The sequence below is a fragment of the Dunckerocampus dactyliophorus genome, chromosome 18 (assembly GCF_027744805.1).
Source record: "Dunckerocampus dactyliophorus isolate RoL2022-P2 chromosome 18, RoL_Ddac_1.1, whole genome shotgun sequence".
Lineage (NCBI taxonomy): Eukaryota > Metazoa > Chordata > Actinopteri > Syngnathiformes > Syngnathidae > Dunckerocampus > Dunckerocampus dactyliophorus.
This window is the reverse complement of record NC_072836.1, coordinates 7109997-7122755: the sequence shown is the minus strand read 5'-3', so window position 1 is coordinate 7122755 and position 12759 is coordinate 7109997. Positions and strand designations below refer to the sequence as shown.

At 40.5% G+C, this 12759-nt stretch overlaps 1 protein-coding gene and 4 non-coding genes across 5 annotated transcripts; 4 read left to right on the top strand and 1 right to left on the bottom strand.

The window, feature by feature from the left end:
* Positions 1-649: 649 nt before the first annotated feature.
* On the top strand, positions 650-2300 carry rps11 (ribosomal protein S11). Its single transcript, XM_054759532.1, has 5 exons — positions 650-697; positions 1133-1273; positions 1467-1542; positions 1754-1883; positions 2124-2300. The coding sequence occupies exons 1-5, from the start codon at positions 683-685 to the stop codon at positions 2245-2247; spliced, it is 486 nt and encodes a 161-aa protein (XP_054615507.1). The 5' UTR covers positions 650-682; the 3' UTR covers positions 2248-2300.
* On the top strand, positions 1317-1402 carry LOC129171802 (small nucleolar RNA SNORD35). The gene has a single exon (XR_008566834.1). It is a non-coding gene; the product is annotated as a small nucleolar RNA SNORD35 (small nucleolar RNA).
* LOC129171803 (small nucleolar RNA SNORD35) lies at positions 1602-1685 on the top strand. The gene has a single exon (XR_008566835.1). It is a non-coding gene; the product is annotated as a small nucleolar RNA SNORD35 (small nucleolar RNA).
* On the top strand, positions 1959-2040 carry LOC129171804 (small nucleolar RNA SNORD35). The gene has a single exon (XR_008566836.1). It is a non-coding gene; the product is annotated as a small nucleolar RNA SNORD35 (small nucleolar RNA).
* A 1945-nt stretch (positions 2301-4245) lies between the features above and the next one.
* trnae-cuc (transfer RNA glutamic acid (anticodon CUC)) lies at positions 4246-4317 on the bottom strand. Its single transcript has one exon. It is a non-coding gene; the product is annotated as a tRNA-Glu (tRNA).
* Positions 4318-12759: the final 8442 nt, after the last annotated feature.

The following is a 12759-nucleotide window of genomic DNA, read 5'->3' as shown; positions in this document are numbered from 1 at the left end:
AACATTTTCTCTTCCATTTGAAAAACGTTTGACTTTATAATGACGTTTAAATTTGACTCACAAACAGTAGCTATACATGCAGGTGAGTGACTAAAGAAAGCCGTGTCTACTATATTCCAATAAGGTTAATGAGATTTAAAATATGAGAAATCACTCTGTTTAGACATAATGTTAGACGTAATGAGTAATGTTTTATTGGACGTTTATTACAGCGACTATTATTGTTATCTAGTGTCACCGCAAACGAGGATACTAGGCCCGGCAATGACATACTCAAATTATACTCGGTTTACTCAAGGATGCCTTATAATATTATATGACAAAACACTATAACCAAAGACACAAATTCGGATATCGGCTTCTCAGCTGTTACCCAACATGTTTTATTATGCCTAAAATAATGTATCTTTGATAAACTTAAATGGTGCAAAAATAACATCAAAAATATTTGGAATTAAATAATGACAGTTTTTTCTGTGCTTCAACAAACGGCCTGTAAGAAAATAATAGCTCTTTTCAAGTTTCACTGGACAAATAAATAACAAAAATATTTTGCATTTAACTTCTTTGAACTTTTCTGTCATATGTTAGTTTACTTTTTTGGTAACGTAATTTCCGGTTGCTCTCTAACTTCCGTCCGTCTCGCGCATGTTCCGGCCTCTTTACAACTCGGGTGGCAAAGATGGCGGATGCACAAGTATGTTCGAGAAAACGGCCTGAGATTTTTAATCAACAGTTGTACGGGTTAACAAACCCATTAGCTCCATTTCGTGTTGTAAACATTATTATGTGGCTCCTGTAAACCATCCTGGGTGGTTTTTAATGTAGGAGCTGCGGTTTAGATAGCGAATATGCAGTCGAGCTGTACACCCTCGTGTGACGCTAATGTAGCTACCGGAATGCTAACGTGGCTAGCGTAACCTCCTGCTTGTGCACATTGTTTCCGAGTCTTCTTTTAATGCGATATTTTTGTTCTTTTCAGCATTTAGCACGTCGCGTTTGTCATACCAATGATTAGCTTTATTAAAACTTGGCTATGCTATGCAGTGCGGATTGCAGTACAGAACGGGTGATATTTAACTTTGTCGAAGATAATTCATTTTAAATTTTGTCCCCCCTCCTTTTTTTGCAGACCGAGAGGGCTTATCAGAAACAGCCCACCATCTTCCAGAACAAAAAGCGTGTTCTGGTCGCAGATGGGGGCAAGGAGAGCAAAGAAAAGATTCCCCGTTACCACAAAAGTGTCGGGCTAGGCTTCAAAACCCCAAGAGAGGTAAACATTTAGCTGTTAGAAAATCTACAAGGCTAGAAAAAGCTGCAAGTGATGTTTTTTCTCACGATGGTCTTCCAAACCTAAAGGGTTCTGACGATAGTGCCTTTTTGGCTTAGCTGATGCAGCTATAAACAGTCCCATTAGTACGTGTATTGAAAAGAAAGTAAACTAATAGTACTTGTTTTTTCCCCAGGCTATTGAAGGCACTTACATTGACAAGAAATGCCCCTTCACTGGAAATGTCTCCATCCGTGGCCGGATCCTCTCTGGTCAGTTTTAAATGCAGGAACTCTCACCCACGTGCAATGTATAAAGATTGCACTCGATGTCTAAATGATGTTTTAGCTCACGATGGTCTTCCAAGTCTGCTAGGCTCTGACGACAATGCCAGATGGCAAAGCTGATGATGTGACACTATTGCTCTGAAGTACAATGTGTCATTTCCTTTCCCGGGTAACATTTTGTATGTGTGGCATGCAGGCGTGGTGACCAAAATGAAGATGCAGAGGACCATCGTCATCAGACGCGACTACCTGCATTATATCCGCAAGTACAACCGCTTTGAGAAGAGGCACAAGAACCTGTCTGTGCATCTGTCACCATGCTTCAGGTAAATATAGCTAGTCACAATTGACCTCCAGTGCTTTCATTACTCATTTATGGCAAATTTTTACTGATGGTTGGTTGCAAGTGATGTTTTTCTCACGATGGTCTTCCAAGTTGTAAGCGTTGACGACATCGCCTTATGGCAAAACTGATGCGGCCTCATTCACTCACCCATCCGCTGTCATTCATTATGAATTGAACTAACTGAACCCAGCATTGCTAAAACGTCTATCCTCCTCCACAGGGATGTCACCGTTGGAGACATCGTGACTGTCGGAGAATGCCGACCGCTCAGCAAGACTGTGAGGTTCAACGTCCTCAAAGTCACAAAGGCTGCTGGAGCCAAGAAGCAGTTCCAGAAGTTTTAGGTGCACCAAGGAGACAGTTGGCTTTCCAATAAATGAAAGACTTGTTTAAATGATTTTCTCGTCATTTTATTTTTGTTTTCCACCTCACTGTATCACACCCTGATCATTTCAGCCTATTTAAGACCAATTGCATTAAAGCGGTGATTCTCAACGGGTCTTTGCCAAAAAAGGATTTGTCAGTGCTATTCACTTGCTATGCTACCACGAAGTGCGTGCTGTATTTATGGGTGACTTGGTGAAGCTTGAGTGGGAGGAGAACAGCAAGTGTGGACTTGATGTGGCCGGCTGTCTGACACGTCTCCCGGAGAACAGTGCAGGGTGAAGTGGAAGCTCACACGATGGGTGGTGGAATTCTGCCCACAATGCAGACTGCCAGGTACAGTACTACTGTACTGGAAGGTGTTTCATACAGAATTTGATCTATTGACCCAGGCAGAGGGGTGGTCTACTGAAGGAATGGTCCTATTAAACCTGAGTGTTGAATCAGAGCAGCCGGATCCACTTGATTTTTAACTTGTTTCACTTCACATTCAGGTCCATTTGCTGCAAATGATCGGATTCAACTTCCCAGATGTACCATGTACTAAAAACCTTTACATACACTTTTTGTTGAAAAAATTTATTACTCATGAAACTTTTGTGCTGGTGTGCTTATTTTGCACTACCTGAAATTCAAATTGCAATTTTTTTGTCTTCATTAAAGGGACTGCGTGCAACTGGCTCAAGTTACACTGGGCTGAGCAAGGGTTCTTGCTGTGCATGAGGCAGCATATAATGCTTGTAATACATTCAAAAGTTAGCATCCTCTTGGCAACAGTTTGACTGCTGCAAACAGTCTTAAAATGTAAATATTTATTGAATAAATATTTTTTAGAGGTGTGCATTCGAAAATTAACTGCAATTCGAAGGGTGATGGTGGCCAGTTGAGAACAATTAAAGTATACATGAGCTCTTACCAAAACAAAACTAAATGCTCATATATTTTAAAATCATTTCATACATGTGAGTTGGCCCCCCATCCCACAGAAAACTGGTAAAATAGCATCAGTCGTTAGTGCTGTTAAGATGATAGTTTGTGCTATTTGTGTTTTGTGTTTGTTACAGCCAAGTTCATCCAGCCCCCTATTTGCTTCAAATTAAGTCTCACTTGGAAGTGCTGGATTGTGCCATTAAAAATGATCAATTGTGCTGCTCTACTTGTACTTTAATAGGTATAAATGTAATCTTACCATTTTGTACCTTTAAAGGCTGAGTACCCACTTTGTAGCACAGAAATGTACAATTTACTTGGAACATAGTACAGCCGTGTTGCTGAATATGTACACAAGTCTTGACTGGAACACAGGTGTCCAACAGGTTGTTTGTCAAAGAATGATCAGTTTAATACTTTAGTATTTTCTTATCAAGTGATGCAAATTGCATGTCACGTGTCAATGAAAGGTGTACGCTTGCAACAAGTGTTGATTCAGTGGTTAGACAGGACATAACTTCAAACATTCAGCAAACTATAGTGATTAGTAGCGCTTATATACAGTACATAATCCCGACTGTATTTTGGAAAAGTTGCTGGAAAAGTGTAAAAAGTTTGGATACATTATTCCTAAAATGCAAAGGTTTGTAAAAGACTACTTTATTTGGAGCTAATTAATGTATAAAGTAATTATTGTTCAGCATACTACAAACATATATAAAGACATGTAATAATGGAGGAAATGCATCTTCATTGAAATGTTGCAGGGTGTCCAAAGTGTGGACTGGGGCCATTTGCGGCCCGTGACATTTTTTATTGGCTGGAGGCACAATGTAGACATGTTTTTTTTTAAATTAAAACAGCAAAAATGCACATGTATAAAAAGAAAAAAATGAAGTGTTTATAGATAATGTCTTGCCTTACTGTATATGTAACGTTAATTCATCCTCTCAAAATTAAACAAATATCAAAGTGGATTCACGCCGCTTTAGTTTCAAAATGTGGCCTTCAATGTCTGAAAAAGGTCGTTCCCTGACCGGGAATCGAACCCGGGCCGCGGCGGTGAGAGCGCCGAATCCTAACCACTAGACCACCAGGGAAGATATCAGATGCGTCACAAAACATGTTTATAAGCTTGCTACATACAAGAAGCTACGCAAACTATTAAATACTAGTCGTTTGTCAGCATGTACCAAAGTTCAATATTGCAGTATTACAGTTTATTTCAAAGTACTGCACGGTACGGTACTGTATTAAACATGCTGTTCTCAACAAACACACGGGGGAGACAAATCCCCGTTTTTAGACCACACGTCATTTGACAAGGAACTGATTTTGCTTCAATGGTTGTTCCATTTTGAATACAAGTACTATTATTTGTTGTGGTGATTTGATATTTGAAAAAAGTTTTTAAATAGTCATGAGGTTAGCTTTCTTACCAAAAGAAAAGCTCTCCGACATGGAGGTCTGAGTCGTTATTGCACATATTGTTTACTTCATAACGAGTCATGTGACCTCCTCTCTATTGTACACTGCCTGACAAGCTGAGGCTCAGTGGTGTCTGAGCTGCAGATAAACATGCAAGCTCCTCAATGGGCAACATATGTCATTTGCATGCGGCCTTATTCTTGCAGGACGCCATGATGACACACTCTTAATAGTTAGATGAACAATAAGCCACGGGCCTCCTGTTGTTGTGCACTAATGATGTGATGTGGATTGTATGTTAATGATGCATAGAGAAAGTGGTTAAGCTCAGCTATGGAAGCACTTTTCTGTTACTGTTGCGCTTGCAACTTTACTTAGCGAATGTTTTGCCTACAAATTGTCCTCTCTTGCATTTGGGGGTTTTCCTGGCGTTTGTTCTCTCCGTGGGCAGACCGGGAGGTTGTTCTCCAAATAACAGACACCCCAGGGAGCAGCACAGCCCGCAGAGTGTTTTCTCGGGGGCAGAGGTCTCATCCTGCTCGCTCCCAAAAAATGTCCATTATGTCCTCAGTAAATGCAAGACTGTGTGACTGCATGTTTTGCGTCTGCATTTCTCCGTGAGACTAAAGATAATTGTTTCAACAAAATGTGTAACTACAAAAAACCTTACATTATATAGGATTGCATTTTTGGGGGTTCTTTGAGGATACATTAAAACAATTACCTCCAGCAACTGTTTTAATGAACTGAATGAGGATGGGATTGTTTACTTTTCCAAACTAACAGCATTTTCATTGCACCCATGTGACCAATAGTTCTATTTACTTAATGACCATTGCTTCTATTTACTTATCTGTGCTTGGAAGAGATGTGTCATTATTTAAGGGGCTTTGCACTATTTATTTATTATGTTTTACTTATTGGACTGAAGGCTAAAACTTGTGTTTTTTCATTGTTATATTTTAGATACAGTAGATGGATGTTTATTGTCATTGCACACAGTACACAACAAAACTTACTTTGTTGGCTCCACTTCCATTTCTAGCAACATTAAGACATGTTAAATGTTCCGAATGTAACAGGCGTAAAAATACAGCTATAAAATATAGAATGTCAAATACTGACCCGATCACACAAAAAGATGTTCATTCAGCAAGTCGTTCTTTTGGTCTGTGTCTAAACAATATCAACATTTGACGTTATTCTGTTGACTTTATTTTTGCCAGTGCCTTACAGCACGCTTGGGGATGTGGTGTGCTCTTTTACACATTTGGAAATACCGTAAGAATGACACTTTCTTATAATGGGCATCTTTATTTTATAATGTAAGAATAATGTCGACATCAACAAACATTAACCGTAGAATCGAATCAATCGAACGGTATCATTTGTACACAGCATCGAATCGTGTCAAATAGTTCTGTTTTTAAAATCTATCACTTGTGAATCGTATCGTAACCTGTGTATCTAGATCTAGATCTATCTAGATCTAGATCCAAGAGATTTACATCTCTGTTTGTTACATTGTTTTACATTAAGCTATAAAATAAAAAAAATGATAAAGTATTAATATTGTTGTTATTTGCGTCTTATTAATTTTATTATTATGATTAATTTATTATTGCTATTTATTTACTTAAAATTTTGGTCCATAAAAGTGCACATTGAATATTGTTATCTACTTTTGCTAACGCCGCGATAAAGGGACTTTTTGGACATTTTCCCTAATTTATCAGTCACTAATACATAAATCTTTATTGCAAAAAAAATCAATAAATTATAAATAAAAATGTTGTTCTTTGTCGGAAAGTGTTGTATGTGGTCCTGATCCAAGTGACCATAGGCTATGTACTTGGTGGAGGTGACATTCTAGCTTATTTTTAGTAGTTTAGTAGGAGCAGTTCATTCATTCTACCTTTAACATGCTTTTAATAGACTTACTTAATGCCAACATGTTACTCGCCTTACTAGTACTTGCCTTAATTTCACCAAATGTTTCATTTATTTACTACTTGTTGACATTCCATCATGTCATCAGTAGCACGTTAGCAATCTAGCTAGCTTGTGCATGCATGTATGTATGTAATAGCGGGCATGCCAGCTCCAAGGCAGAGAGTGAGCCTGCACTGCACTGGCTACACTATCACAACACACGCCTTCTGCTGGCCCGGCAGGGGTTAGTTAGGGCATCAGGGGTGAGTAGGGTCATAACCCCTGCGAGTGCAAGTAGTTTTCGGGCATTTGAAGAGATGAACAGATGGAGTCCAGCATAAAAAAAACTTCTACTGGCTAACTCTAGCTGCTTAAAGCACGCCTGTGGGGTGAAAAACCGCACATCTGGACTTGTCATCATCCACTTGTGATGATGCTCAAATAGTATGTAGAGCCATAAACAAGCAAGCGTAGAGACTTTTCTATTTGAAGTCCTGCCTGTAAGTGATATGTAAGATCTGTTAAATGAGCGTGTCAAGATGTATGTGTTCAAAAGGCAAAGGTGATGCTCACAGATGTCAGTGTCATAACTGATTTAAAGCGCTTTACCAGATGTCAAACATCGCTGAAAAGCAACCTGTGACGGACGGTCTCTCACCTGAATCCACCAGCACCCATTCAACAGCATCATGTTCAAGCAGGGAGACGACATCAAAGCGGTATTTAGTGAAGCGTCTGACCATGGCCGCCATGCCGTCAAGTCTGGGGTCACAGCTCGCCGCCTGATGGCCTCACACCGGAGCCACAACCTTTTGGGTTCAAGAACAAACACAGGGAGGTCTGGAAAGCATCTCCAATGAGTGTTTTCGGAACGTCACGATAGATGGCAGTAGAGTGGAGAGGTCAGCTGAAATACTGACCCTAACATTAGCCCAAACCAAAAACCTAACCCCAGCCCTGACCATAACCGTAATTGAAACCCAAGCCCCAGCACCTACTACCCCTATTCAAAACCCTAACCACATCCCAGAACCGAGACCTTCCCCAGCGCTAACCCCAACCATGACCAAACCCAAACCCAAACCACAGCCTTAACCTTAACCAAAACCCTATAGAACAGGGGTGTCCAAACTTTTTCCAGCGAGGGTCACATAGTGAAAAGTGAAAGGATGCAAGGCCACTTGATATTTAGTAAACCAACACAAAGATATGCTAAGAAGCTACAGTATACGTGCCTCAAGAAAAAACTGCATTTCACTTTTGGAATACAGGTGCTACTAAAAATGACGTTTTTTCCATAATAATACAAATTTATTCTTGTAAAATTGTGACTTTTGTTCTTCATTTGATTATGACTTTTTTTCTTAATATTTTGACTTTATTCCTGTAAAATGACAGCTTTTTTTCCCATTTCTGCTGTTTTTTTTCATTTCAGCTTTCCTCTTATAAATTTTCTTCTCGTAATTATAACTTTATATCTTTTAAAACAACAGTAATGTTTCTTTATTTCAACATTGTTACTAAAATGATCATTTCCCTCATTTTACAAGTTTATTCTCATCAAATTGCAACTTCTTTCTCATTAGAAAACTTTTTTTTCTTTTAATATTTTGACTTTACTTTGGTCAAATTCTGCTGTTAATTTTTAAAAAATAATTTTCCAAACATTCCAACTTTCTTCTTGTATATATTTTCTTCTCCTAATATTTGGACTTTATTCCTATGTTATGCATTTTCCCCCAACCTAAGTTTCCAAAAATTACAACTTTATTCATTGTTTTTGTCTTTCAAAAAAAAAAAAGTCATATGAAAGGAAAAACCTTTCATATTTCAACATCATGCGACTAAAATGACTAAATTTTCTTCATACTATTACGTACTTCATTCTTGTCAAATTCTGGCTTTTTTTCCTTCGCTAGATTACAGCTCTTCTCGTAATATTTTGACTTTTTAGTGTTAAATTACATTTTTAGACTGTGCTGCGGGCCGATAAAATCACAGCCGCGGGCCGCAAATGGCCCCCGGGCCGCACTTTGGACATCCCTGCTATCGAAAATGTTGGTTGGGAACTTGGTCAGGGTGCGGTGAGGCTCAGGGCTAAGGTTCTGAATAGGGTTGGGGTTCAATTTGAATCCTGATCAAGCCTTTTCAAAATGGTTCTAAATGAAATAAGAAACAGATGCTTTCATGATGAGTGCTGATGTCGGGAGGGGAGGTTTCAACATTAGATACTTCCATGAGACGTCCAAAGAATGACCGGAGTCACTTTGTGACTCTTATTGTCCGCTGTTGTGAACACAAAGTCTTAGTTGGCGTCTTTCATCCTTTGAGGCGGCGTTTGAAAGTGTGACAAAGGCGCCGTAAAGTGTAACACTTCAGCGCATGAAAGGTAACAGGAGAAACTCCAAGGAACGCCCCACGGCAACACAGCAACAGTTTGTGTCGCCGCAGAGCGAGAATTCACCCTAGCAGATGGCGGGGCCGAGGCCCCCCGAGGGCCCCGAGGCAATGCTACACCCTGGGACCCAGATACCTAATCAGACCCACTGAGTCTCTCACCTGCTGCTCACAATGCTATCTCATCTCCCTGACCTATTGTGGCTCCCATCGCCGATAATGACAGTGGAGGGAAGCCGTGCGGGTCCTGAACGAGAGCTCCCCGGAGACAGAGGCGAGATCATGGGAAAGCTGGGAGTAATCCATCCCTGCTTCTTTGCCTTCCTCTGATGGATTGTGTTTCTCATGGCAGGCTGCTTCTGTGTGCTTACCATGTCGTGCACAACAACGTTCAAGGTTTGTATCAGAGGGGACGAGCCACCTGTGGCCAAAACAACCTGGCAACAAAACGAAAGGCCACTTGGTTTAAAAAAGCAAAAGCTACTTGTTGTCTTTCGCCTTTGCTACTCCGCGCTGTCCCCAAGCTACCTGACACGTACTCACTGATCACACCATTTAAAACGTTTTCAAATTGTTTTAAAAAATGGAATAAACTTGTGTAGAAGTGAGAGTTAAGCTCGTGTGAGCAAGAACAACACCGCTATTGTGCCATATGTCACTGTTACGCAACTCTGATTGTGCTATGGGAGTGTGTGCATCAAGAAGATCTTCTCTGAGAAGCTATTAGTCTGAAAATGCACCGAGCTAATAGGGTGAATCTAAAGGTCCCTCCGTCCATCTTCTGCTTATCCGAGGTCGGGTCGAAGCCGAAGTCAGGGAAGCTCAGATGTCCTTCTCCATGGTTACTTCGTCCAGCTCTTCCCAGCAGATCACGAGGCGTCCACAAGCCAGCTGAGAGACAGTCTTTCCAATGTGTCTTGGGTCTTCCCGGGGCTTCCTACCAGTTGGACGTACCCTGAACACCACCCCAGAGAGGCGTCCGGGAGGCCTCCTGAGCCACGTCATCTGGCTCCTCTCAATGCGGAGGAGCAGCGGTTCTACTCCGAGTTTCTCCCAGATGACAGTGCTTCTCACTTTATCTCTAAGGCAGAGCCCAGCCGCCCTTCGAAGGAAACTGATTTCAGCCGCTTGCTGCTGCAATTTTGTCCTTTCGATCACTACCCAGAGCTCATGACCATAGGTGAGGGTAGGAACGTAGATCGACTGGTCAATTGAGAGCTTTGCCTTTTGGCTCAGCTCCCTCTTCACCACAACGGACCAACGGACGGCAGACGTCGCACCGATCCGCCTGCGGATCTTGCGTTCCATCCTTCCCTCACTCGTGATGTACTTAAACTCCCCCACTTGGGCCAGGATTTCAGGCGGCACTGCATTCTTTTCCGGCCGAGAACCATGGACTCGGACTTGGAGGAGAGGATTCTCTACCCGGCTGCTTCACACAAGGTTGCAAACCAATCCAGTGAGAGCTGAAGATCATGGCCCGATGAATCCCGGAGGACCACTGACTGAGATCGAATCCTGCAGCCATCAAACCGGATCCCCTGAACGGCGAGAGATCCTGATTGCTAACTCCTTGTCCCAACTCTAACTCTTATCCTAACTTTAAGATGCTTTGTCCAATCCCCATGGAATTTGGGACAGACCTTTAGGGGACTGACAAGCACACGTGTACAGATCTGAGCAGCATTGGTTGAAAAACATGGCCGCCATCACGCAAAGTGGGTGAGACTTACCAACTATCTGTCTACACGTCACTGACTATTAGAGCATATCTGTATGACTTGTATGCTAGCATGTCTTCCAAAGCATTTTTTGACCACAACCCATAAGGGGCGCCACTAATGTCATTACCAGTCCTGTGATTTGTTTTTGCGTCTTCATTCTTGTAGTAGTTTATGTTTCATGCTCCATTGGTCTGAGTGTGTGTGGCACAAAACTCAAAAGGCAGGAAGTGAAAAGACTTTTCACAATGACGGGGTGCATTTCTGCGGCCAAAGAAAAGACTTTTCCGGGCCTGTGCAGAGAACAATGAGATCAAACACACCTCATCAGCGTCGCTAACTTCCCTTTGCAGTCACACGATCAGTACGTAAGCGTTACGTGTCGTGCATACATTGGACGTCCCTACACTACGTTTTAGATGCTCTCTTATTGCACAAATAGTCTAACCTCAACATCACAATTCCCCCAAAAGCTCTCATTCTTTGATGGTGGTCACGCCCCTGGTTGACCTTCCCTCTTCTGCAAGCCAAACAAATTGTGCACCCCCGCCCCCTAAAAGAGGAACCCAAAAGGGGTGTTCACTGATAACCCTGTGCCATTGTGTGCCTGATAGCCTGAGCATGTGTCATACATGATGGAGATAACAGCCATTCCCAAAAGAAGGAAAATAAATATTCCGTCCCCGTAGGAATCCATACAAGCGCAATCTTATCTTAAACAGAGATAGCATCGCCGAGACCACCGTGATTCAAAGCCAAATCATTTCTTCTCTGGCAAATATTTATTTATTTTTTTTAAGTTTTTTTTTTAAATAGAAAAAATATTTTTTTGTAAAGAAAATGTGTAAACCATTTATAATGCTGAGCTAACTGGCAAGATAGAGAGCTGCATTTGCTTCAGCTAGCTTTAGCATCAACAAGCTAGTTAGCTGGTGAGATTGCTAGATCAAGAAAATACTAGCTTATTTATTTATTTTACTTGGAAAGTACTTCAGCATCTAGTTAGTTAGCACACCTTTCACCTTTTCCGTCGGAAACTCACAAATTTTGCCCTTCTTTCCTCTTTAGCTTCCCATAAATTTCCTACATTTGAACTTTCATCAAAACAACTTATGCGGACAGAAAATTTGTCTTGCATTGGGGGAGGAGGAAGGAAGGGATTTGCCATTTTTTCTGGAAAATGCAATGAGATAGACATAAACAGGAGGAAAGTACGTGGTTTTAAAACAAAATACTACCTACTGTAGCTACAGTAGCTAGCTATGAAAAGAAAGCCAATGATTTAAAGAAAATACTATGTATTTATTTCTTTCAACTGCAAGCAAGGTGCCATGGCCAGCTTGGTGTCAACAAGCTAGTAGTTAACCAACAAGCTAGTATGAGATTGACATGAAAATCGATACATAGAAACAAACATATTTATATGTTGGTATACTTATATGATTTTTTTAAAATTACTTTTTAATATTGTAAATTTATGTTTTTATACACATGATTTTTTATAATGTAATTTGAAAAGTATGTCACCGAGCTTTAGCATCAACAAGCTAATTAGCAAACTAAGCATAATATAACTAGATAGCTAGCTACCTCGCTCTATTAGGATCTGAAGTAAAAAAAAAAAAAAAGATGTATCGCAAAAAGAAAATGTGTCATAATATGGTTTAAAAAACAACATTGTTTGATATTAGTATTGTTAGTTGAAAATAAGGATTTTTCTTGAATAGATAACTCGATAGTCGGCTAGCTAGCTAGCTCCTTCTTGCCATGAGGCTCTGAAAGTAAAGAAAAAAATATATTTAGGAAAACATTATTGTTTGATGTTAGATATTAGTATTGTTAGTTCAAAATCAGGATTTTTCTTGAAGCAAATGGAGGTTCCTGTTTTGTACACTTTGATGCTATTAGCAGGCATTATAATGTGTTAGCTACATGGAGCCTACAAAGCTGTATTTTCTTGCTTTTAGAAATGCAAACTACAAGTTGACTTATGTTTTATTTAATGAGTTTAGCCAAGAGAAGTTGAAAAAAAAACAGTATTAGCATTACCCCTGCGGCTTATTA